The sequence below is a fragment of the Schistocerca cancellata genome, chromosome 10, assembly GCF_023864275.1.
Source record: "Schistocerca cancellata isolate TAMUIC-IGC-003103 chromosome 10, iqSchCanc2.1, whole genome shotgun sequence".
Taxonomy (NCBI): domain Eukaryota; kingdom Metazoa; phylum Arthropoda; class Insecta; order Orthoptera; family Acrididae; genus Schistocerca; species Schistocerca cancellata.
The window spans coordinates 34,918,329-34,946,228 of NC_064635.1; the positions used below are offsets into that span (position 1 = coordinate 34,918,329).

The following is a 27,900-nucleotide window of genomic DNA, read 5'->3' on the forward strand; positions in this document are numbered from 1 at the left end:
CCACGTGGTTTACAGCAACTTGCAGCAGCAGCGGGGAATGCTTATTGTTACTAAGAATGAATTTAATAAAAAGGAGTTTGCTTGGGTCCTGTTAACTATTAAATAACTTGTGAAAAGGGATTTCATAAATTAAGTCTATTTAAAACTGCAGAATCATCATAGATCATAACCAAAAATAGACAATGACGTTTACAATGACGTAGGTATGAGTATTTGCTGAGTGCCAGAATAACCTAGTATTTCAATTTCAAAGTTACATCAACGTTTAATAACCACAGCATTTATTTATCAATTAGGTGTGGAGAATAATTCTTATTATTTGGAGGGTAAGGAGGCTTCTTTAACTGACAAGCCAAACATGGGATTATTGCAGAATCGGACTAACAAACACCAGCCTAACCCTGAAATTGCTTTTGCGCTACACTTGAGAATTTTACCTTGACTTCTATCTTCAAGCGTAGTTAAGCCATCTAAATCTCTCCTGGATACATAAATGAAATCAGGCCTTGACTGTGGTAAGATCTGCCACCAGCGTGTGCCACGTCTTCTGTCTCCGAGCTCTCGACCGACACTACTACTAGAATAGTGGCGATTCGTGAATGAGTCGTTCATTTGAACGACTCTAAATAAAGAATCGTAAGAATCGAATCGTGATACGGACGAATCGTCGTTCAAAAGAATCGTAAGAACGATTGCGTGTTTCCGAGTCGTGACGATTCCAAGTTCCAACGATTCATCGATTCTTAGTACGCTATTTCGAAGGCAACTTCCGAATCATGCCGAGTCGTGCCGAATGATTACGACCGCCAGATGGCAGTCAGGTGGAGGATGCGTGTGAGCAAAGGAAGCGCGGAACGAACAAACGAAGTTCGTGGGCCGTAATATTACTCGTGAAAACCAAGCTGACATTTGGCGGTGGCTGACGGGAACGAGCGTCTAGGCATTTCCCATTTACTATCCCTATATAGTGCACATCGCGGATTCGTATCATCCTACGTTTTTCTGTGCTCTTTCCAATTCCACAGCACCTTATATTTCACAATAAAGCAACTGTCAGCCCTCACACACTGCAAATTTAGCTTAACTTTTGTTTCGTCGAAATACAAAGCATAGGTATTTTGCTTTTAATTTGTCTGAGAACTTGCTTCTGCCACTACTATTTATGTGAGAAGACAACATACTTCTACAGTGTAGGATACAATCACATACAGCGACATTACTTCACTGCTAATTTGCTAATTCTGTTAGTTCCACAGTGCCGCCACTAAATGGCTGTCGCACTAAACCAATATTGCAGAGCCTATATAGAGAGAATGTAGGCTCTCTAACCAATACCTTTCTTGGCGGACCGCCGTGTAATACCGTCTTTAAACAAAAGCTTTTTAATTAATAATTTCAAGTTCGAGTTTTCGAATGTTATGGTGTTCAGATTCATATTAAATTTTAGTGAAGTAATGTCACTGTATACGATTGAATCCTATTGTTTAGAAGTATGTCGTCTTCTCACGTAAATAGCAGTGACAGCCGCAAGTTCTCAGACAAATTAAAAGCAAAATACCTATGCTTTCTATTTAGAAGAAATGAAAGTTAAGCTAAATTTGCTGTGTGGGAGGGCTGTCAGCTGCGTTATGAATTACAAGGATGATGTGGACTTGGAAAGACATCTTAGCACAGAAAAACTTAGGATGATATGAGCCAAACCACGTCTGCCTCACTGCTAGATTTTGTTACTATAAAACAGACGTGTGTAGTTAGGTACGTTCAAGCCACACAACCAAACTGGCATACCACGTAATTTTGCACCACCTTCCGCACAAATCGACTCCTCTTTCCTGGCATACTGAAATAAAACAATAGATGCAATCAAATCAAACGTGACCTTTCAACAATTAAGGCATTACACGTATAAATCGAGAATCACACTTGTAACGCCATTTGCATGTTTACTCATAAATAAACTATTTCTGACGTATCTTATCATGAGACAGTTCGATTCTAACCCCATTGGCAATTTTAGACATGTCCTGCCATCTGTGAGTGAGATGTAGAACTTTTTGCATTCCGTAAGAATCGTGCCATCGCAGACTAGAATGAATCGTGAAAGAATCGTGAACGAATCGTAGGAATCGATTCGCAATGTGAGATTGAATCGTAGGAATCGAATCGGGAAAAAGAATCGTGTTGCCCAACTCTAACTACTACTTCCACTCTCGCAGACAGACCTCGCCTCACAACAATGGTTAGAATCGCGCTCCCATGTTTAGCCCTCAGATTGTTACTATCGATATCCGAGTGCTTATGCAGTTCAAAGCATATCGTTAAGTTGGATATATTGCTTTCAATGTAATGGAGAGTCTGACACGCTCCTTACGATCTGTAACGGAGGTACGTTTGAGCAAAGATCTGTCATTGAGAGTCTTTTGGGGGGAAAGCAGAGCATCGCAGATATTCATAGGCATTTTCAGAATGTGTGCGGAGACCTAGCAGTGGACAAAGGCATGGTGAGTCGTTGAGCGAGACCTCTGTCATCATTGCAACGAGGTCCTGCAAACTTAGATCTCCCGCGTAACAGCCAGCCACACATAGCTGTGACTTCTGCAATGTTGGAACGCGCAGACACTACCATTCGATGGGGTCGACGGATCACAGTAAAACACCTCGCCGGTCAACTGGCCGTCGCTGTGCTGACACTCGTCCATCAGATGGGCTGCTCAACTGCGTGGCCATCAGCATCTCTCTGCTGACTCACTCGTCCATCACCGAGCGAGGTGGCGCAGTGGTTAGACACTGGACTCGCATTCGGGAGGACGACGGTACAATCCCGCGTCCGGCCATCCTGATTTAGGTTTTCCGTGATTTTCCTCAGTCGCTCCGGGTAAATGCTGGGACGAGTCCTTTCAAAGGGCACGGCTGACTTCCTTCACCGTCCTTCCCTAATCCGATGAGACCGATGACCTCGCTGTCTGGTCTCCTTCCCCAAAACAACCAACCAACCAACACTCGTCCATCAGATGGGATGCTCAGATGATGATTGGTTTGTGGGGCGCTCAACTGTGTGGTCATCAGCATCCGTACAAAGTCCATATTTTGACACAGTCCAATTTTTACACAATTTAATCGAGCCACTGTCACGAATGATGATGATGAGGATGATATGATGAGGACAATGCAAACACCCAATCCCCAGGCACAGAAAATCCACTACCCGGCTGGGAATTGGACCCGGGACCCCGTGATGCAGAGACAGCAAAGGGTGCTCAGAAGTGTATGCTATTTTCAGGTATTTGAAAAAACGACCTCAGGGAATTCGTTGCCACAAAAATGCAAATGAACTTCTCCTTCTCCAGGAAAATGCAAGGCCTTATGCAGGTCTGTGTACACTAGAGGAGCTCACAAAACTTTATTGGATGTTCTTCCTAATCCACCCTACAGCCTGGATCACGCAGCTTATGGCTTCCATCTGTCTGATGCAACGAAGGATGCGCTCCACAGGAATGATGGGGAGGCTATCGATGCAGCAAGAAGTTGGCTCTGACCAGTAGAGTGGGATTATGTGGACATGCAGGCCATTTCAGTAAGGTGGCATGAAGCCGTCGCATTGAACGGAGATTATGTTGAAAAATTGTTTTGTAGCCAAAAGGGTGAGGAATAATACGTTGTATTGCAGTCCTGAATAAAATCAACCCACATTCACAAAAAAAGGTGTCGCATTGCTTGTTGGACGCCTCTTGTAGACTTCATTCAATTTTTTACATTACTTTTGCTCATAAAAACATGGAAAACAAGGTTCTGTACCATACCTATTGTTCCCTTATATGGTTCAAATGGTTCTGAGCACTATGGAACATCTGAGATCATCAGTCCACTAGACTTAGAAGTACTTAAACCTAACTAACCTAAGGACATCACACACATCCATGCCCGAGACAGGATTCGAACTTGCGACCGTAGCAGCAGAGCGGTTCCGGACTGGAGCGCCTAGAACCGCTCGGCCACAGTGGCCGGCTTGTTCCCTTATACAAAGTTACCTGTAGTTACTATACATTCGTTATAAACGCTTAGAGTGTTTAAGCAATCACTTTAACTACAAGTTCTATTGGTGGCTGGTTATAGTCAATCAGCTATACAGTAACACAACAATGACAGAGTTGTCACATAATGTTTATTAAAAAATATATACAAAGTTTGTTAGTGATAAATGTCTGTGTTTGCACGAGAGACATGGCAAGGGGACAGTGCTGGAGAATGGACCCTGCTGGATCGCCGTCCAGCTGTGCTCGCAGTCCTCAGGAGGAGGATACGGGGTGATGCTCAGTCCTCCTGTTGGGAGATCCTCCTGGCGATTCCAGTTCCCACCAGCTGGCGGTAGTAGCTGAGCACCACCAGCAAGCTGTAGGCTGCGCCCACTGGAACACACACCACCAACATGCCGATATCTGTCACACTCTAGACATGCCAATACTGCTAGCTCCCTTTTGGCATCGGATCCTGGAACACACACAGCTCACTTTCTGGCACGCAGCACTGCATTCTAGACACCAGAATACCATCAGCGAACAGTATGCAGTGCCCTGAGGAACGCATGCAACCTATTCTCTGGTATACGATAAGTGTGAGAAAAGTACTAATTTCTTATCTATCAAAGTTTTTTCTTTTTCAAACATCAATATTGTCCCCTTCAAAGTAGTTTGCTTCGGCAGTTGTACACTGTTGGTAACTGCTCTGAAAGGCTTGAACTGGTAGGTCCTTTTACATGTTGGTCACATTCTTTCGTATGTTCTCTAGAGGCCTAAAATGACATCCTTTTAAGATATCTTTCTACTTTGCGGAAACAAAATCGTCACAAGGACTCAGATCAACTGCATAGTAGGGTATAGTACTTTACAGAGTAGACAGCTGAATTCCGCCGCCCACTGTAACTTCTCGCGTAAGTTATACTAAACAGTTGAATACCACCAGCTTACTACAGACGGCGCCCCTTAGGAAACACATGGTAGACCATCTGGAATATGATACACACAACAAAATTGAATACCACTACCCTCTTGTAGACGATGCTAGCTGGAGCAGGTACAGTAAACACTCTGGTTCTGATCATGTAAAAACCTCTGTATCAACGTTATTTCTTTGCCTTACTCAGAGATTCATTTTGACTTTACTGTTGTCGTGTGCCAGATATGAGCATTTCTCTGGATTAAGCGACTGGCTACAGGGCGTTGGCTGGCCCAAGTGAGACGGAGTCTTGGCCTGACTGTGTCGTTATAAGTCCCTTATTACAAAAGTTAAGGATTGGGATTAGTCCTGAATGACGAACATTGAGTGTCTTATAATTTCTGACTTTATTCAGGGGCTATCCTCAGCCTAGTATGCATCTGCTCTAAATGAGTCGTATCCACGAAAGACCAAGTCTTTGCAAGGAGTCGGCGAGTAACTAGCACCATTCGGCCAATTAAAGGACCTGTCAGTGCTAATCGCTTCTGCAGCCAGGGCAGGACACGCATGAGTCCTCAGATACCCAGGCTAGAACTCCATCTTCCGTTCCAAACTACTGCAGATTAGAGATGGGCAAAACTGTTCTTTTCAGAGATCGGATCAGAACTGTTCACTCCCTGAAATGAATTAGCTCGTTTTCATGACTCACCACTCATTTACAATAGAAAATAAATGGAAGGCACATTGCCCTTTAAACTTGGTTTATTCCAGTACTATACCTGTATTTTGATCTTATTTGATTCTATTTTGAAGTAACACAGATAATGAGTAAGAATTTTGTATTGTTTATTGAAATTTCCACGATATGACAAAGTTTTTGATTATTGATTTATTTTGCACTATCGTGGTTTTTTGGGTGATCGGAAAATGTTGTAACTTGAGATTTACATTAACAATATATTTGGCTATAATGTATTAAAATTTCATTAACCTCATACAAATACATCGCTAGCCATATATTTTTAAAGTGAATGTTTCCTTCCAAAGACGTCTAAAAACGCAAAATCCGTACCAGAATAAGAAAAAAAATATAAATTTGACTGTAAGACGAAAGTGCTGCATATAGCCTTACGCGGAATAAAACAAGGAAAATATTGGTGTATCACATTTTGCGATACGTTTATAGATTCGCTCGTAATTAAAGCGTAAATTCGAGTGTCCATAATAAAAATCCTATAGTAAGAGGAGTCGTCAGGAACCTAATCTGATCAGTTTAAACAAATAAAAATAAAATAAAAATAAATGATGTATACATAACATAATAATGTAATATACATAGCGGTATTACTACGAAGAACAATATCCAGTAGATACGAACTCCGATTCAGAAGCACTGAGTGGAGCAGGTCGAGCCGCGAGCTGTATTACTGCGTGAGCTAAGACGGCAGAGACGGGGTGAGTGTTGAGCGGGCGAGTTCCGAGAGTGGGGGGTGCGGTGAACAGCCACCAGTCACCCACTCTGAGACAAATCGTCTGTTCTCTTGCGAGCAGGTTGTTGCAAGTAGTTCCTATATTCTCCGCTAGGAGGCTCTCTGTCCTGTTGCTCGCATAAACTGCCCAGAGGGCAGGACGTGTGACTGAAACGATCGCCGACAGAGTGCGATGCTAAGTTAAGCTGCACCAGACACTGCACGCGGCAGAGGACGCACAGAGACCACACGGCATATGTGAAACACAAAATCCAATGGGGCACTGCACAATGCAGACAGCCAAGGTAGAAGCAGGGCAGAGGCCGGCGCTGGCTGTGTTGTGTGGCGTGCACTGTGCTCTGACCAGCAGAGGCGCCGCTGATATGCTCTGGCTCCGTCTCTCTCTCTCTCTCTCTCTCTCTCTCTCTGCCATGGGAAATGTTTGGAGCTACCGTTCTTTTTTTCTGAATCACTGATTGTTCACTCCTTTGAAAGATTCAACTCTATGTATCAGTTCAGGAGAGGATCCCCCATCTCTACTGCAGATACCGCTGCTCGCCCCTGTTTCTGCCAATGCTGCTACCTCTGCACCTCCACTAGGACCTGCCTGCCCTGTCTATTCTCTGCTCCTCTGTGGTCTAACTGCCATCACTCCCTCTTCGGAACGTCTGCATCCGATTATTCTGTTCGCCACCTGAGAGGCTTGGCGTAATGTTGAAGGGCCCTAGTTATGCTCTGTTTCTCAGAAAGTGCGGGAGGTGCCTGTTGTAAATGTTGCCCTGGACCTGCTATAAGCTCTTCATGACATACATGTGCCCCTTCCATATCTTCTCTCGCTTACGTCTGTCTTACTCTCGCTCTGAATGATATTTTACGGCTTACAGTGCTATTTCTCAAGTGTGGCTGCCGTCCCCATGGCGCCACCGACCAAAAACATAGCTTCTACGTAACCTAAAGTATCTGTCATTTCAGGTAAGTCTGTTGTCGTGCTCTGGTGCTGCTTGCAGGCCTCATAATTTTCCCCTTGTTATGCTCGTGAAGCTCTCCCCTGTTATTAACTCTTAAGACTTTGCTGTTATTTTTTTGACCAAGGCACTTCGTCGATGTTTACTGCTCATGTTCTGTTCACACTGAATTCTATTACGTCTGGTTTCTTGCAAAAGAGTGACTGAATGCTCTAGTCTTGTCAGGTGAAATAAATAATGGAAAGCAACAATCCGTAGACTCCATTTTGCTGGAGAAGGGAGTAGAAAAATCGTGGACATTCGTGTCGGTGGGATTGCAATACATTCCTAGCGATCAAACTGTGTCAGCACCTTACAAGATATAGAAGACACATATGCAGACATCAATAGCATGGTAGTAGTCGTGCTGGGGCATTGCAGAAAGCAAGGATCATTTTTATTTGATCGCATCGAAACAATGGTAGAGTTTTCAGCTGAGGCGGTGAGTGGATTCGTATGGCCATGCTACTGCTGTCCCCCTCCACTCTCTGGGATGCCACGCACTGAATGTAAACACCTAAAATGGTTCCTTGCATCCTACCAGTTGCGTTTTCTTTCACGATCACCACAGCAACCATTGAAAAACACGACACAAATGTCCAAGCTATTGCAGAATGACCAACGTGCAGTGTGAAGAGGAGTAGACAGTTTTGGTTGTACACCTCCACAGGTGTTCTCCATATATAAACATGACCTCAAGTAGGTAACTGTGTAGACACACATCCACACGGCCCCATTACATGTTTGCATTAGTCACAAGACACTTCGTTGTTGTTTACTGCTCATGTTCTGTTCACATCTGTTTACACCTGATGGACCACCGAAGCCTCTATCTCACAGATAACAGTGTACTGAGAGGCTTAGCAAAGGTACAGGAATGGACAACATAGTATGAACTCAATAGAATCAGTTTAGGATATTATAGAATTTTAATAATTTTAAAACTATATGCTTGGGTTATCCTTCGTAGACAACTTCACTTGGCACACACCTTGTATGCTTTGACAAGTCATAACACATGTTGCGGAAATTATGAGCTCACATGAAAAAATATTAGTCACCCCCTTAAAGGAGCACTCTAATTGGTGTAGAACTAGGAATACCTACTGACAGTCACATAATCATCTACACCCACAGCAGCAAAGCGTTGTGTACATGCCAATCGCATGTACAGAATCAGTACAGTAAAATGTGTAGATGTGGAGACATAACAGAATGGCATGGATGTGCTGAAGTCCTCACCGTGAATGAAGCCACCATATTTGTTAGTGTACCAACATGGACTGTCCAGCGTATCTAGAATGAATGGTGCAGTACTCACTACCATGTAACATAGCATAAGAACAGATGCTGCTGGTGTATAACTGGTACCACAAGGTCATATCAGCCACCACCACCATGTGTGTATGTGCCATTCACTTCTATGGGACCAGTGCAGTAAGATGTGGAGATGTGGAGAAGAAACAGGCTGATATGGATGTGCTGAAGTCCTCCCCATGAGTGAAGCTGCCAAATTTTTATTGTACCAACATGGACTGCCCAGTGTGCCTACAACGAATGGTCCAACACTCACTACTATTTCAACCACAACCATCACAGCAGCAATGTGTATGTGCCAATCGCTTCTTTCTGATAAGTACAGTAAACTGTGGAGATGTAACAAAGTGGCATGGATGTGCCAAAGTCCTCACTGTGAATGAAGCTGCCATATTTGTTGGTGTACAAACACAGACTGCCCAGAGTGTCTACAACGAATGGTGCAACACTCACTGCCATGCAACATGGCTTAGGAACAAATGTGGATGGTGTAGATCTGGTACCAGAAGGTCATATCAGCCACCATCACCACAGCACCAGTGTGTATGTGCTAATCCCTTCTATGGGATGAGCGCAGTAACATGTGTAGATGTAGTGATACAACAGAATGGCATGGATGTGCCAAAGTCCTCACTGTGAATGAAGCTGCCATATTTGTTGGTGTACAAACACAGACTGCGCAGAGTGTCTACAACGGATGGTGCAACACTCACTGCCATGCAACATGGCTTAAGAATAAATGTGGATGGTGTAGATCTGGTACCAGAAGGTCATATCAGCCACCATCGCCACAGCAACAGTGTGTATGTGCTAATCCCTTCTATGGGATGAGCGCAGTAACTTGTGTAGATGTAGTGATACAACTGAATGGCATGGATGTGCCAAAGTCTCACTGTGAATGAAGCTGCCATATTTGTTGGTGTACAAACACAGACTGCCCAGAGTGTCTACAATGAATGGTGCAACACTCACTGCCATGCAACATGGCTTAAGAATAAATGTGGATGGTGTAGATCTGGTACCAGAAGGTCATATCAGCCACCATCACCACAGCACCAGTGTGTATGTGCTAATCCCTTCTATGGGATGAGCGCAGTAACATGTGTAGATGTAGTGATACAACTGAATGGCATGGATGTGCCAAAGTCTCACTGTGAATGAAGCTGTCATATTTGTTGGTGTACAAACACAGACTGCCCAGAGTGTCTACAACGAATGGTGCAACACTCACTGCCATGCAACATGGCTTAAGAGCAAATGTGGATGGTGTAGATCTGGTTCCAGAAGGTCATATCAGCCACCATCACCACAGCACCAGTGTGTATGTGCTAATCCCTTCTATGGGATGAGCGCAGTAACATGTGTAGATGTAGTGATACAACAGAATGGCATGGATGTGCCAAAGTCTCACTGTGAATGAAGCTGCCATATTTGTTGGTGTACAAACACAGACTGCCCAGAGTGTCTACAACGAATGGTGCAACACTCACTGCCATGCAACATGGCTTAAGAACAAATGTGGATGGTGTAGATCTGGTACCAGAAGGTCATATTACCACCATCACCACGGCGCCAGTGTATATGTGCTAATCCCTTCTATGGGATGAGCGCAGTAACATGTAGAGATGCAACAGAATGGCATGGATGTGCCAAAGTCTCACTGTGAATGAAGCTGCCATATTTGTTGGTGTTGAAATGCAGACTGCCCAGAGTTTCTACAACGAATGGTGCAACACTCACTGCCATGCAACATGGCTTAAGAACAAATGTGGATGGTGTAGATCTGGTACCAGAAGGTCATATCAGCCACCATCACCACAGCACCAGTGTGTATGTGCTAATCCCTTCTATGGGATGAGCGCAGTAACATGTGTAGATGTAGTGATACAACAGAATGGCAGGGATGTGCCAAAGTCTCACTGTGAATGAAGCTGCCATATTTGTTGGTGTTGAAACGCAGACTGCCCAGAGTGTCTGCAATGAATGCTGCAGTACTCACTGCCATGTAACATGACATAAGAATAGATGTGGATGGTGTAGATCTGGTACCAGAAGGTCATATTACCACCATCACCACGGCACCAGTGTGTGTGTGCTAATCCCTCCTATGGGATGAGCGCAGTAACATGTAGAGATGCAACAGAATGGCATGGATGTGCCAAAGTCTCACTGTGAATGAAGCTGCCATATTTGTTGGTGTACAAACACAGACTGCCCAGAGTGTCTACAACGAATGGTGCAACACTCACTGCTATGCAACATGGCTTAAGAACAAATGTGGATGGTGTAGATCTGGTACCAGAAGGTCATATCAGCCACCATCACCACAGCACCAGTGTGTATGTGCTAATCCCTTCTATGGGATGAGCGCAGTAACATGTGTAGATGTAGTGATACAACAGAATGGCATGGATGTGCCAAAGTCCTCACTGTGAATGAAGCTGCCATATTTGTTGGTGTACAAACACAGACTGCCCAGAGTGTCTACAACGGATGGTGCAACACTCACTGCCATGCAACATGGCTTAAGAACAAATGTGGATGGTGTAGATCTGGTACCAGAAGGTCATATCAGCCACCATCACCAGAGCACCAGTGTGTATGTGCTAATCCCTTCTATGGGATGAGCGCAGTAACATGTGTAGATGTAGTGATACAACAGAATGGCATGGGTGTGCCAAAGTCCTCACTGTGAATGAAGCTGCCATATTTGTTGGTGTACAAACACAGACTGCCCAGAGTGTCTACAACGAATGGTGCAACACTCACTGCCATGCAACATGGCTTAAGAACAAATGTGGATGGTGTAGATCTGGTACCAGAAGGTCATATTACCACCATCACCACGGCGCCAGTGTATATGTGCTAATCCCTTCTATGGGATGAGCGCAGTAACATGTAGAGATGCAACAGAATGGCATGGATGTGCCAAAGTCTCACTGTGAATGAAGCTGCCATGTTTGTTGGTGTTGAAATGCAGACTGCCCAGAGTTTCTACAACGAATGGTGCAACACTCACTGCCATGCAACATGGCTTAAGAACAAATGTGGATGGTGTAGATCTGGTACCAGAAGGTCATATCAGCCACCATTACCACAGCACCAGTGTGTATGTGCTAATCCCTTCTATGGGATGAGCGCAGTAACATGTGTAGATGTAGTGATACAACAGAATGGCATGGATGTGCCAAAGTCTCACTGTGAATGAAGCTGCCATATTTGTTGGTGTACAAACACAGACTGCGCAGAGTGTCTACAACGGATGGTGCAACACTCACTGCCATGCAACATGGCTTAAGAACAAATGTGGATGGTGTAGATCTGGTACCAGAAGGTCATATCAGCCACCATCACCACAGCACCAGTGTGTATGTGCTAATCCCTTCTATGGGATGAGCGCAGTAACATGTGTAGATGTAGTGATACAACAGAATGGCAGGGATGTGCCAAAGAGAATGGCATAGATGTGCCAAAGTCTCACTGTGAATGAAGCTGCCATATTTGTTGGTGTACAAACACAGACTGCCCAGAGTGTCTACAACGGATGGTGCAACACTCACTGCCATGCAACATGGCTTAAGAACAAATGTGGATGGTGTAGATCTGGTACCAGAAGGTCATATCAGCCACCATCACCAGAGCACCAGTGTGTATGTGCTAATCCCTTCTATGGGATGAGCGCAGTAACATGTGTAGATGTAGTGATACAACAGAATGGCATGGGTGTGCCAAAGTCCTCACTGTGAATGAAGCTGCCATATTTGTTGGTGTACAAACACAGACTGCCCAGAGTGTCTACAACGAATGGTGCAACACTCACTGCCATGCAACATGGCTTAAGAACAAATGTGGATGGTGTAGATCTGGTACCAGAAGGTCATATTACCACCATCACCACGGCGCCAGTGTATATGTGCTAATCCCTTCTATGGGATGAGCGCAGTAACATGTAGAGATGCAACAGAATGGCATGGATGTGCCAAAGTCTCACTGTGAATGAAGCTGCACATGTTTGTTGGTGTTGAAATGCAGACTGCCCAGAGTTTCTACAACGAATGGTGCAACACTCACTGCCATGCAACATGGCTTAAGAACAAATGTGGATGGTGTAGATCTGGTACCAGAAGGTCATATCAGCCACCATTACCACAGCACCAGTGTGTATGTGCTAATCCCTTCTATGGGATGAGCGCAGTAACATGTGTAGATGTAGTGATACAACAGAATGGCATGGATGTGCCAAAGTCTCACTGTGAATGAAGCTGCCATATTTGTTGGTGTACAAACACAGACTGCGCAGAGTGTCTACAACGGATGGTGCAACACTCACTGCCATGCAACATGGCTTAAGAACAAATGTGGATGGTGTAGATCTGGTACCAGAAGGTCATATCAGCCACCATCACCACAGCACCAGTGTGTATGTGCTAATCCCTTCTATGGGATGAGCGCAGTAACATGTGTAGATGTAGTGATACAACAGAATGGCAGGGATGTGCCAAAGAGAATGGCATAGATGTGCCAAAGTCTCACTGTGAATGAAGCTGCCATATTTGTTGGTGTACAAACACAGACTGCCCAGAGTGTCTACAACGGATGGTGCAACACTCACTGCCATGCAACATGGCTTAAGAACAAATGTGGATGGTGTAGATCTGGTACCAGAAGGTCATATCAGCCACCATCACCAGAGCACCAGTGTGTATGTGCTAATCCCTTCTATGGGATGAGCGCAGTAACATGTGTAGATGTAGTGATACAACAGAATGGCATGGGTGTGCCAAAGTCCTCACTGTGAATGAAGCTGCCATATTTGTTGGTGTACAAACACAGACTGCCCAGAGTGTCTACAACGAATGGTGCAACACTCACTGCCATGCAACATGGCTTAAGAACAAATGTGGATGGTGTAGATCTGGTACCAGAAGGTCATATTACCACCATCACCACGGCGCCAGTGTATATGTGCTAATCCCTTCTATGGGATGAGCGCAGTAACATGTAGAGATGCAACAGAATGGCATGGATGTGCCAAAGTCTCACTGTGAATGAAGCTGCCATGTTTGTTGGTGTTGAAATGCAGACTGCCCAGAGTTTCTACAACGAATGGTGCAACACTCACTGCCATGCAACATGGCTTAAGAACAAATGTGGATGGTGTAGATCTGGTACCAGAAGGTCATATCAGCCACCATTACCACAGCACCAGTGTGTATGTGCTAATCCCTTCTATGGGATGAGCGCAGTAACATGTGTAGATGTAGTGATACAACAGAATGGCATGGATGTGCCAAAGTCTCACTGTGAATGAAGCTGCCATATTTGTTGGTGTACAAACACAGACTGCCCAGAGTGTCTACAACGAATGGTGCAACACTCACTGCTATGCAACATGGCTTAAGAACAAATGTGGATGGTGTAGATCTGGTACCAGAAGGTCATATCAGCCACCATCACCACAGCACCAGTGTGTATGTGCTAATCCCTTCTATGGGATGAGCGCAGTAACATGTAGAGATGCAACAGAATGGCATGGATGTGCCAAAGTCTCACTGTGGATGAAGTTGCCATATTTGTTAGTGTACCAGCACAAACTGCTCAGAGTGCCTACAACGAATGGTGCAACACTGACGGCATAATAACAGATGTCGATGGTGTAGAAATGGTACCTGACGGTCATATCACCACCATCACCATAGCACCAGCGTATAAGTGCTGATCCCTTCTATGGGACCAACACAGTAAGATATACAGACACGGAGATGAAACAGAATGGCATGGCCGCGCCGGTGTCCACACTGTAATTGCTAGATTTGCTGGTGTATCAATGCGGGCTACCAAGTGCATCCATGAGAACTGGTGTACCACTTGCTGTTGCGTAGCACGGCGTAAGATCGGCGACCAGCTCTGGGATCATCTTGCAATAAATCTCTGTCTTCACGAAAGCTTTCGTGCCACACGAAACCACGAGTTTTCTTGAAAGTGCCTCGCCTGCATATGCTTGCTTAAGGGGCTCCGGAAAGGCTAAAATGATGAAAAGTTCAATTTTTACTTTTTTGCGTTTTCTGAATCTGCAGACTATTACCTTTTAATAGATATCTAATTTATTCAATTCCGAAGACTACAACTATTTTTAAATTTTTTTTTTGAAATGTGTTCTACATGGGCGTGACCCACTGTGGCGCTGTTAAACTGCTGTCAAATGGTGTCGTTATTAACGTCCATGTTCATCAGGTACATTTTAGTGATGTGAGATAAAGTATGTGTTGTGGCTAAACCTATTTTCAGAGACTTAGCAGCACCTGAACTGTTGAAAAAGTGTATTCACGGAAAAACTGAAAACCCCAATGAAAGTGTAATTAGTGTTATATGGTCGAGAATCCCCAAGACTGTATTTGTTGGAATAGAAACACTTCACTTTGGTGTGTATGATGCTGTTGCGACTTTCAATGATGGCAACATTGTAAGGTGCAAGGTATTTAGAAATATGGGAATGAAGATAGGTTTTAACATGGTACGAGCGATGCTTGCTTTAGACAAGGAACGCCTTCGGGATGCAGACAGGGCTGTAAAGAGTCTAGAAATACAAGCAAGAGTAAACAGGAGGAGGAACAAGAGGAAGCTGGAGGAGGAGTTTGCAGAGGATGAAGATAATCCATCCTATGGACCTGGAATGCACTAAAAAGTTAATCCAATCTTTGTCGCTCGATTCCCAAAACTTTTATTTTCTCATACTAATTACATGTTTTCTAAGGATCTTCCAAACATATTTGTTTCAAACTTTCAGTAAATGTTACACAGTACCTTCTGCATAATTTAACACAGCCTTTTTCCAAGAAACTGTATATTTTTGAATATATAAATAAAACATTGCAAAAAAATGTTGTGAATTTTCATTATAATTGAAAAAAAAATCATCTTTAATAACTGAACTAAAATTTTGTAAAATCCCTGTGTTAAGTTGTAGCCCATATTCCAATAAATAATCTGTAAAAAGTTCAACTTCCTACCTCAAATACTTTGTGAGGAAAGATGTAATTTATAAGCGTTATTTTAACATTGCAAGTATAGGGCGTTCCGGAGCCCCTTAATCATCGTTTACGTTTCTCTAGGGCTTTTCCCGAGCTTAACGCAGAACTTAATGTTTACTTTATCACTTTTTCTTACACCTACGGTAAAGTCTGTAAGGGTAATAAGAGAGCGAACGCACCTGATAGGACGACCGCTACGGAGAGCAGGATGAAGCCTGTAATGACGAAGTCGACGTAGAAGAAGGCGCCGACTATGACGATCTGCAGCAGCGTGCGGCTACACGTGGTGCCGAAGAAGCCAAACAGCCAGATGAGCACGTGGCGCGCGGAGTCCTGCGGAGAGACAGAGCAGCGTCCACTTCACTGGTGCAGCTCGAGCAATGCTCGCCGCTCAAACAGTGGTTGTTACGAGGGTTATAATCACTGCTTTTACAGAAACTACAAAGAGAAGACATTTTTTGGTACAAATCATTTTATTCCTTATATCCGTATCAGGGGTAAGACAAGGCTGCAACCTGTCTCCACTGTTGTTCATATTATTTATGGATCATATGTTGAAAACAATAGACTGGCTGGGTGAGATTAAGATATGTGAACACAAAATAAGCAGTCTTGCATATGCAGATGACTTAGTTGTGATGGCAGATTCGATTGAAAGTTTGCAAAGTAATATTTCAGAGCTAGATCAGAAATGTAAGGACTATGGTATGAAGATTAGCATCTCCAAAACGAAAGTAATGTCAGTGGGAAAGAAATATAAACGGATTGAGTGCCAAATAGGAGGAACAAAGTTAGAACAGGTGGACGGCTTCAAGTACTTAGGATGCATATTCTCACAGGATGGCAACATAGTGAAAGAACTGGAAGCGAGGTGTAGCAAAGCTAATGCAGTGAGCGCTCAGCTACGATCTACTCTCTTCTGCAAGAAGGAAGTCAGTACCAGGACTAAGTTATCTGTGCACCGTTCAATCTTTCGACCAACTTTGTTGTATGGGAGCGAAAGCTGGGTGGATTCAGGCTACCTTATCAACAAGGTTGAGGTTACGGATATGAAAGTAGCTAGGATGATTGCAGGTACTAGTAGATGGGAACAATGGCAGGAGGGTGTCCACAATCAGGAAATCAAAGAAAAACTGGGAATGAACTCTATAGTTGCAGCAGTCAGGGCGAACAGGCTTAGATGGTGGGGTCATGTTACACGCATGGGAGAAGCAAGGTTACCCAAGAGACTCATGGATTCAGCAGTAGAGAGTAGGAGGAGTCGGGGCAGACCGAGGAGAAGGTACCTGGATTCGGTTAAGAATGATTTTGAAGTAATAGGTTTAACAACAGAAGAGGCACCAATGTTAGCACTGAATAGGGGATCATGGAGGAACTGTATAAGGGGGGCTATGCTCCAGACTGAACGCTGAAAGGCATAATCAGTCTTAAATGATGATGATGATGATGATGATGATCCGTAGTGACTAAAAGAAGGGATCGATTGGTGGGACAAGTTCTAAGGCATCAAGGGATCACCAATTTATTATTGAAGCGTGGAGGATAAAAATCGTAGAGGGAGACGAAGAGGTGAATACACTAAGCAGAGTCAGAAGGATGTAGGTTGCAGTAGTTACTCGGAGATGAAATGGCTTGCACAGGATAGAGTAGCATGGAGAGCTACATCAAACCAGTCTATGAACTGAAGACTACAACAACAACATCCGTAGTGGATGACGAACTACGAGCGTCATTTAAACTGACGATCTACGTATGTGGATACTATATGCAGCAAGTTCCTTTTTTTTAAATTTAATACGATTTTTTGTTCCATTAAGTAGTTTTCCAGTCACTGCAGGCTCATTATCATTTGGAGGTCCAATTGAAACATTGTTTTTTGGAATATAGGGTCGTGGTGATGTCAGGAATAACGGACATTTAGGTATGAGTTAACGAAATGTGTACGGAAGGAAAAAATAATTATGTTTTAGGATACTGAAGTTAATAAATCAATCAAGAAGGCTAGGAGAGTAGTGGGTAGATAAGCAAATTGCTGGCATCCCACTTAAACAGTGAATGAACATCATTCAGCTCCAGTATGATGTACAGTCGTGGACAAAACGAGCGAGACCCCTCGCCTTTTCGTCATGCTGATCTGCACAGCTTTAAAGTCTGCTACACAGCATAACAGGCGAGGCGACGAAGTGCTACCAACATAATATGCACAGGCGTGAAATTGGAAAACTAGCCGAACTTTTTCAGACTGTTTTTAATCATGTGTAAGACTATATTAATGCTGATTAGTGCGTTAAACACGACACTTAAATATAGGATATAAATGAAAGAAGAAACGCTAATTAATATGAACTGTACTAATAAAAATGAATTTTAGCTATCCGGTCGGAGTGGCCGAGCGGTTAAAGACGCTACAGTCTGGAACCGCACGACCGCTACGGTCGCAGGTTCGAATCCTGCCTCGGGCATGGATGTGTGTGATGTCCTTAGGTTAGTTAGGTTTAAGTAGTTCTAAGTTCTAGGGGACTTACGACCACAGCAGTTGAGTCCCATAGTGCTCAGAGCCATTTTTTTTTTAATTTTAGCTTATCGAGATAACGTAACTGTTTTAGTAAGACAAAGTACCCCAGATAGTTACGAATTAGCAATATATTATGCGCATTCAGTGCCACACTTAAGTCAATTCAATTATTGACGGAAGCGGAAAAAGTAGGTAGTAACAAGTATGAAATTCTACAAGAGTTTCATATTGACATCCACAGGACACAGGTACAGAATAAAGGTAGTAATAAAACGTATTGTGGCCGCGAGAATTTCTTAAAATTGCTTTACTGATAGTCAATCTGCCTCCATCGAGATTAGAACCGAAAACAAACCAGACCTCCCTTGCAGTAGCAAACACCTTTCGCTACGCTAGCAGACAACCCGGACAAACAGCCCTCTATTATTACCCCAGACATGAATAAGCCGGCAATTTCGCAATGAAAATGGCAAAAATGATCTGCAGCTTCTGTTCCATAGAGCTTTCTGGGCTCAAAAACAAGAATTTCCTACCTTTATGTCACCGCTTATATGACAATCATTCGGGATGTTTATCGAATTAATAAAATACTGTTATTAGCGAGTAAATTTAGTAGGATAATTCTGAACCACCCCTGGAAATAAACGGCGACATAGCTGCCAAACGTATTCTACAACGTTTCGAATTCTCCATTAGACTCGGCACAGTCAGAAAACGTTCATTAGTCGAAGTGTTTCTTAAGCTAACTAGCAATGGGAATGCTCGCACTTCTAAAACGCGGTGGCGTTAATACTGGGATCTGAATTACCACGTGTATTGGCAAATGGATTTTATTTGCATTCCTGTAAATGTGATTTGGATCGAAAGCTTGGCTGCGATTAATATGCTTGATGTATCGACTGCAACTAGAACATTTCGAATAAAGAGTAGGGGGAATTATTTATGCGGCCCTCATCCTCAGTAATTGTCGTAGCTATTTTCTTTGTTAGGATTTCGTCACACGGTTCGCGCTGCTCCCCCCCCCCCCCCCCCCCCCCCCCCGTGGCCGCCGTTGGAGGTTCGAGTCCTCCCTCGGGCATGGGTGTGAGCGTTGTCCTTAGCGCAAGCAAGTTAGTTTAAGTTAGATTAAGTAGTGTGTAAGCCTAGAGACCGATGACCTCAGCAGTGTGGTCCCATAGGAACTTAACAATTTTTTTTAAAGTAACTGACGTCAGCAGAAGTATATAAGCTAAAGAGGCCAAGCGCAAGAAATGCTTAAAGAGATACATGTTAAGATCAAATATAAATTTAAGTGTGGGGATATCTTTTCTACAAGTGTCGGTCTGGAGTGAAGCCTTGTATGGAAGCAGAAAGTGGACAATAAACTTGTGCAGACGAGAAGAGAATACAAGCTGTTGAATTGTAGTGTTGCTGCTAAATTTTGAAGACTGGCTGGGTAGATGGGGTAACTAATTAAGAGGTACTGAATCAAGAAAGAAGCTTTGTGGCACACTACATTGGACTGAAAGAAATCTTCTCTGCGGATTGAAGACAGCAAAAATAACAAGTGTTTTCGTTCATATCTCCGACTACAGCCAGCATTCCATTTTGGCCATGTGTATATTTTCCGTTAGACTGTGTCATTCATTCCACAACTGTGCATATAATGCGCCGTCATCCCGAATATTGAAACGAACCACGGACACGAAAGGATCTACATGAAATGTATTTGCAGTCGCGAATATGGACATCAGTCAGTTGTACTATCGAATGACGACAATCAAAATTTGTGCCGGACTGGGACTCGAACCCGGATTTCCCGCTTATCACGAGCGGTTGCCTTACCATCTAGCTATCCAACCACGACTCATGGAATTTTTTTTTACTTATTTTCATTTTGTTCGATATAGTTCGTTGAGTTTGGTCTGGGCGGACGTCAAAAGACATCCGTTCAAATTGATCGTTGATTCTTTGATTCAGTTTTTTCATTACAGAAAGCACGCAGCCCTCTGACCGAACACGCCGAGCTACCGTGCCGTCAGCTAGACTTAAACATCCATATGTAGTCAACCATTTGTCTACAACCTGTACTCGTACATCCATTACGTATATTACCGTACAGGGGAGACATTTTACTTGAAAGTCACTTGCACGGTGTCGGCGGATAAATACGTTACTGCAGTGTGTGTCTTGTTCCGAATTACGATGCAATGTTCATTCAGACGCATGCGTGTCCGAAGGAACATTGCATTGTAATTCGGAGTAACACATCCTCTGCAACATCGTACGAAAAGATCTCGACAAAGCAACTGCTGCACTGGAGCTAAAAATAGGAGCAAGTTAGTGGCAAGGAAAGACTGTTGTCAAGCTTACAAATGATTCCAGCAATAACTGCAATAACAGTGATCATCATTGTGGATTTATTCCTAATTGTAGGAAGTTACCACCTTTATAGCAACACGTTTCAAACATTTCTGCCGGCCGCCGTGGCCGAGCGGTTCTAGGCGCTTCAGTCCGGAACCGCACTGCTGCTACGGTCGCAAGTTCGAATCCTGCCTCGGGCAGGATGTGTGTGATGTCCTCAGGTTAGTTAGGTTTAAGTAGTTCTGAGTCTAGGGGGCTGATGACCCCAGATGTTAAGTCCCACAGTGCTTAGAGCCATTTAAACCGAACGTTTCCAGTCGCTGTCTCTGGTGCTACGGAAGAATATTCTGTGACAAGTAGACAGATAATGTATTGAATAAAGAGGGGTTATAATGTATAGGTTGTAACGCTTACGCTAGGGCGTACGTTAACTCTTTAAAGCCTGTACTATGGTAAGTTGACGGGTTTCACCTTATAAGAAAGGATTTTAGTAAATATGTTGACCGCGTGTACCTGAATGGAAGCAAAATCGGACTTACGCCCACTCAGTAATAACAATGATACGTCAAGCATGTCTAAAGTGCAACTACACGTTAGGACGGGCAAGAAACATACACAGCAGATGCTACCTATTGTTAGTAATACGGTCGCCAGCCTAATTAGGCATTAACTGAGTTTTTTCCTGTACAAGTGGATGTACGTGCAAGCATAACAACACGTAGTAATACTGCATTATATGGTAAATTTTAGAACCAGAAAAATCTACTGAACTAATATTTTCACTTTCTGTACTAATTTGGACAAGCTATAAATACACAACATTACACTATAATGATTACTACAAACTGCGTTTTGTCTATTGATCCGAATGACATCGGGCATAGGTTACCCTAGAAATAGCACTTTTGAAACACACATACAATGTCAATTTTAAGAAGGGTAAAACACTGATAAATTTAGGTTTTATATTGACTATAACTTTGCTGGTCTAATCAGTTCAGTACACTTCAGAATTCAAATGAATAGAAAAGAAAAAAGGGGGGGGACCCTGAAACTATTATGATCACTGTAGTGAAACTTTGATTATTGAGAGCATGAAGCATTCTAGATTTCCAAAATATGATTTACCACTCTTTTTGTCTTATTTCCTGCTCATTTAACTACCGTTATTTTTGTCTCAATTTAAATAAACTTCATTACTAAACCAATTTCAACATTATCTTCCAACTTGGTCAGACCTATATTATTCGTCCAGTATTTCATTAACCACAAAGTTCTTTAAACATCATTCTAACATAGATAGGCCTGCAGGTAATTATTATTAGCATAACCTTTAAATCTTCATCTTGGGACACTCGGATTGCACAACATGTGGAAAGGGCCCTGTCTAGGTTAGTTGTGAGGACAATTAATTGATAGGACAGTTCTGGTAAAATTTAAGTTGTTATTGAACAGTATGTAGCAAAAGTAGCACTGGTCCACACGAATACAGTACTAAAAGTTTCAACCTGTTCGTATCGATGAGGCGGTCGGCAGGCGGCGAGATGGCGAGGCACAAAGCACACATGCAATTACAGCAATGGCTCAAGAAATATTGGCACTTTACTTCTTCATGGCGTCGCAATGCTTTTCCATTTAGTGCCTATGGAATATTGCCATGCTGTATAGATGTCGGAAACAGCGCATCCGAGGCTCAACGAAACCACTTTTTCCAGGAGAGCCTCCTCGATCCAGCACGTGTTTCTCAGATCGATGCCCAACTCCGACTACTACTGCTGAGCCCGTTATGCCGTACCGCACCCGTGTGCATTTTCCCGCGCTCGCCTGCCTCCACCTTTTACCGCTCCCCTACAGACAGGGTATTCACCAAAGGTGAATACATTACCTACGTATGGACCAGGCACACAATTACATCTTTCACATCTTACAATATTTCGAACATTAGTTCCACTTCCCTTTGCTTACAACATTACTTGAAATTTGACATAAATATTAAAATTTACATCGAAAATTGTTTATAGCTTATCCAACATAATGGCATGAAACAAAAAAAATGAAATCAGAACATCGATTATGCTAATTTATTGAAATTCAGGGGAAAAATTTATTACATATACAGTAGGATAACGTTAGTGTTGTTACAAGGTCACGTATCTCCTTACATGACATATTAATGGGATTTGTGTTACGGTACTCGGGAGTAGTTAAGTTAGTACTGAATGTGCCCTAAAGGGCATTAGAATATGCAAAAAGTGTTATCAGAGCTGGTGGATATAGTAGGTATGTGGAAGAGAGACTTGTGTACGATCTTACCTTATTGGCTGCGAACATGAGCAGTATGTTGACGATGAAGTTGATCGTCTCCGTGATGCTCAGTAGTATCACGCACCACCTCCAGACTGCAAACAAAGGCATTTGTCTGTGAGCAAACAGATCGCTGGCCCGTCTTAAAGGCGGTTTCGAGAAACGTCACACAGTTATCGTGAAGCGGTTAAAATTTCTGGTACAAAAGCTGTTAATGGGCTATAAGGGGTGATAAAGACTTCTAAACGTGAATAAACATAAGGAAGATACACGCTAGTCGTGGTATCCTGGACTGCTATCAATGGAATACATAGCCATAAAAATAGAACTGGTGTTTGACTGAAATTAATTACGAGTAATATGTTACATTGTTACTGTTCCAAAGAGGCAATAGATTCTGGACACCTGTTAGTTATTTAATAGGATCCACGTACGCTGTGAAGTACAGAGAAAGCTACGAGGTAGTTCACATGACGGTAACAATTTGTCTGTGAACTGATAAACTTGTTGATGGATTTCTGCGCACAAGACTTATTCTGGGTTGGATACTTTTGTTTCGAAATTTAATGCTTGACCACAGATATAGCAATGTGCAATGCTGTTACTTCGTCCCTTACAGTAAACATATACCCACAAATAACTAGATTTCTGTCTTTTATTCATTGCTGCTACGCGCAAGATTAAACAAAACGATTGTAACAAAAACCGTGTAGTTTTCCCGTTGCCATCGAACGACAGTGAAAACTCTTACACATAATTCATGGATTTTAGTGCGTAACTTATTATTTGATTCATAGGTATTACTTACTAGCGATGTTAAACTAATGCCTACCTTAACTGTCGCCTATCCGTAAAGCGAAATACGTTATCAGAGAGAAGGTGATGCACGCCGGTTGCAAAACTTAAGGACGAAGTAACTTCCGCAAGATATGTCGCTGCGAGGAAACACAGCTCGAATCAATTTGTACCATACATAGAGAGAACTGCTGCAGTATAGTACAGAAGGTAACTGAAAGACTTACGCACTGAGGCGAACAGAAATGACCCTTTTATTCAGAGACAATCGTTACAGTGATGTCAAGCCATTTATGACGTTCCCCTTGAGATTGCAAAAGGTGGCACATGATTCTTAACAGACTGTGTGAACACCACAGCCAGCCGGAGTGGCCGTGCGGTTCTAGGCGCTACAGTCTGGAACCGAGCGACCGCTACGGTCGCAGGTTCGAATGCTGCGTCGGGCATGGATGTGTGTGATGTCCTTAGGTTAGTTAGGTTTAATTAGTTCTAAGTTCTAGGCGACTGATGACCACAGAAGTTAAGTCGCATAGTGCTCAGAACCATTTTTTTTGAACGCCACAGGCAGAAGTGCATTCACTGCAATGTGCTGCCAAGCTGGCCATTAGCACGGCAAGGAGTTCTTTAGAAGGAGTTCCATCCCTCCGCCAGCGCGGTTCAACTGCTGCATGGTCGTCGGTGCACATGCTGCAGTACGCCTCTCCAACGCATACCTCATGTGCTCCGTGGGGGAACGGGTAGGTGAATCTGTTCGCTGATTATCCTCACGTTCCAACAGCTGGTTCGTATGCGCGGTTCGTTGCTCATTGTCATCCGTAAACACGGAAGTCAAGACCGGATACCCCCCACCCCACCCCCCTCCCCACAAAATACGGATATAGGGAAGTATTACAGTGTCACAATAAAGTTGAGCGGTGGCAGTATCGTGTTCAAAGATTTGGAGGTCAGTACGTCGATGCAAGATTATACCTCGCCATATACACTACTGGCCATTAATGCAGATGATAATCGGGTATTAAATGGACAAATATATTATACTAGAACTGACATTGATTACACTTTCACGCAATTTGGGTGCATAGATCCAGAGAAATCAGTGCCCAGAATATCACCTCTGGCCGCAATATCGGCCTTGATGCGCCTGGGCAACATAGCTTGGATGCCGTGTACAGGTACAGCTGCCCATGCAGCTTCAACACGATACCACAGTTCATCAAGAGTAGTGACTGGCGTATTGTGACGAGCCAGTTGCTCGTACACCATTAACCAGACGTTTTTAGTTGGTGAGAGATCTGGAGAATTTGCTAGCCAGGGCAGCAGTCGAACATTTTCTGTATCCAGAAAGGCCCGTACAGGACCTGCAATATGCGGTCGTGCATTATCCTACTTAAATGTAGGGTTTCGCAGGGATCGAATGAAGGGTAAAGCCACAGGTCATAATACATCTGGAATGTGAAGTCCACTGTTCAAAGTGCCGTCAATGCGAACAAGAGGTGACCGAGACGTGTAACCAGTGGCACCCCATACCATCACGCCGGGTGATACGCCAATATGGCGGTGACGAATACACGCTTCCAATGTGCGTTCACCGCGATGTCGCCAAACACTGATGCGACCAACATAATGCTGTAAACAGAACCTGGATTCATCCGAAAAAGTGATGTTTTGCCATTCGTGCACGCAGGTTCGTCGTTGAGTACAGCATCGCAGGCGCACCTGTCTGTGATGCAGCGTCAAGGGTAGCCGCAGCCATAGTCTCCGAGGTGATAGTCCATGCTGCTGCAAACGTCGTCGAACTGTTCGTGCAGATGGTCGTTGTCTTGCAAACGTCCCCATCTGTTGACTCAGGGATCTAGACGTGGCTACACGATCCCTTACAGCCATACGGATAAGATGCCTGTCATCTCAACTGCTAGTGTACGAGGTCATTGGGATGCAGCACGGCGTTCCGTATTACCCTCCTGAACCCGCCGATTACATATTCTGCTAACAGTCATTGGATCTCGACCAACGCGAGCAGCAATGTCGCGATAAGATAAACCGCAATCGCGATAGGCTACAATCCGACCTTTATCAAAGTCGGAAACGTGACGGTACGCATTTCTCCTCCTTACACGTGGCATCACAACAACGTTTCACCAGGTAACGCCGGTCAACTGCTGTTTGTGTATGAGAAATCGGTTGGAAACTTTCCTCATGTCAGCACGTTGTAGGTGTCGCCACCTGCGCCAACCTTGTGTGAACGCTGTGAAAAGCTAATCATTTGCATATCACAGCATCTTCTTCCTGTCGGTTAAATTTCGCGCCTGTAGCACGTCATTTTCGTGGTGTAGCAATTTTAATGGCCAGTAGTGTAATAACACGTGGGCCACCAACTCCATCATGTGCGGCAGTGTACACACTGTAAGACAAAGCAGCGACGAAGGAATGATCCGAATAGGACGGCAATCGGTAAATGTAATGAACATGTACAGACAAACAAATGCTTACAATTTCAGAAAAAAAATGGATGATTTTTTTTTCGAGAAAAATTACGTGATAGTCCACCTCTGGTCCTTACGCAAGCAGTTATTCGGCTTGGCAGTTGCTGACAGAGCTGGATGTCCTCCTGAGGGATGTCGTGCCAAATTCTGTCAAAATCTTAATCTCGAGATACTCCGCAAGCCACCCAACGGTGTGTGGCGGAGGGCACTTTACGTGCCACTGTCATTACCTCCCTTTCCTGTTCCAGTCGCGTATGGTTCGCGGGAAGAACGACTGTCTGAAAGCCTCTGTGCGTGCTCTAATCTCTCTAATTTTACATTCGTGATCTCCTCGGGAGGTATAAGTAGGGGGAAGCAATATATTCGATACCTCATCCAGAAACGCACCCTCTCGAAACCTGGCGAGCAAGCTACACCGCGATGCAGAGCGCCTCTCTTGCAGAGTCTCAAACTTGAGTTTGTTAAACATCTCCGTAACGCTATCACGGTTACCAAATAACCCTGTGACGAAACGCGCCGCTATTCTTTGGATCTTCTCTATCTCCTCCGTCAACCCGATCTGGTGCGGATCCCACACTGATGAGCAATACTCAAGTATAGGTCGAACGAGTGTTTTGTAAGCCACCTCCTTTGTTGATGGACTACATTTTCTAAGGACTCTCCCAATGAATCTCAACCTGGTACCCGCCTTACCAACAATTAATTTTATATGATCATTCCACTTCAAATCTTTCCGCACGCATACTCTCAGATATTTTACAGAAGTAACTGCTACCAGTGTTTGTTCCGCTATCATATAATCATACAATAAAGGATCCTTCTTTCTATGTATTCTCAATACATTACATTTGTCTATGTTAAGGTTCAGTTGCCACTCCCTGCACCAAGTGCCTATCCGCTGCAGATCTTCCTGCATTTCGCTACAATTTTCTAATGCTGCAACTTCTCTGTATACTACAGCGTCATCCGCGAAAAGCCGCATGGAACTTCCGACACTATCTACTAGGTCATTTATATATATTGTGAAAAGCAATGGTCCCATAACACTCCCCTGTGGCACGCCAGAGGTTACTTTAACGTCTGTAGACGTCTCTCCGTTGATAACAACATGATGTGTTCTGTTTGCTAAAAACTCTTCAATCCAGCCACACAGCTGGTCTGATATTCCGTAGGCTCTTACTTTGTTTATCAGGCGAGAGTGCGGAACTGTATCGAACGCCTTCCGGAAGTCAAGAAAAATAGCATCTACCTGGGAGCCTGTATCTAATATTTTCTGGGTCTCATGAACAAATAGAGCGAGTTGGGTCTCACACGATCGCTGTTTCCGGAATCCATGTTGATTCCTACATAGTAGATTCTGAGTTTCCAAAAACGACATGATACTCGAGCAAAAAACATGCTCCTAACAATCTCAGTTGGGAGAGATCCGGTGACCTTGCTGGCCAAGGTACGGTTTGGTAAGCACGAAGACAAGCGCTAGGAACTCTCCCAGTGTGCGTGTGGGCATTATGACGCTGGAACGTAAGCACAGGTAGCAGGGCAATAAAACAGGGCGTAAAATATCGTCGACGAACCGCAGTCCTATAAGGATGTTGCGGGTGACAACCAAAAGGTTCGTACTATAAAATGGCACTCCAGACCGTTACTAATGGCTGTCGAGCCGTACAGCTGACGACAGTCAGGTTCCAGACAGGCCTTCTGTTTGGA

General features: G+C 43.8%; 1 protein-coding gene across 1 annotated transcript in view; it reads right to left on the bottom strand.

Moving 5' to 3' along the window:
• Window positions 1-4,140: 4,140 nt before the first annotated feature.
• Window positions 4,141-27,900, bottom strand: part of LOC126106836 (uncharacterized) — a 68,631-nt gene continuing 44,871 nt past the window's right edge. Inside the window, exons 4-6 of the mRNA XM_049913234.1 lie at window positions 22,925-23,010; window positions 15,933-16,086; window positions 4,141-4,406 (exon numbers count right to left, since the gene is read on the bottom strand). Of these exons, the coding sequence (XP_049769191.1) occupies window positions 4,312-4,406; window positions 15,933-16,086; window positions 22,925-23,010 (335 nt within the window). The 3' untranslated portion in view covers window positions 4,141-4,311. The remainder of the gene's footprint in view (window positions 4,407-15,932; window positions 16,087-22,924; window positions 23,011-27,900) is intronic.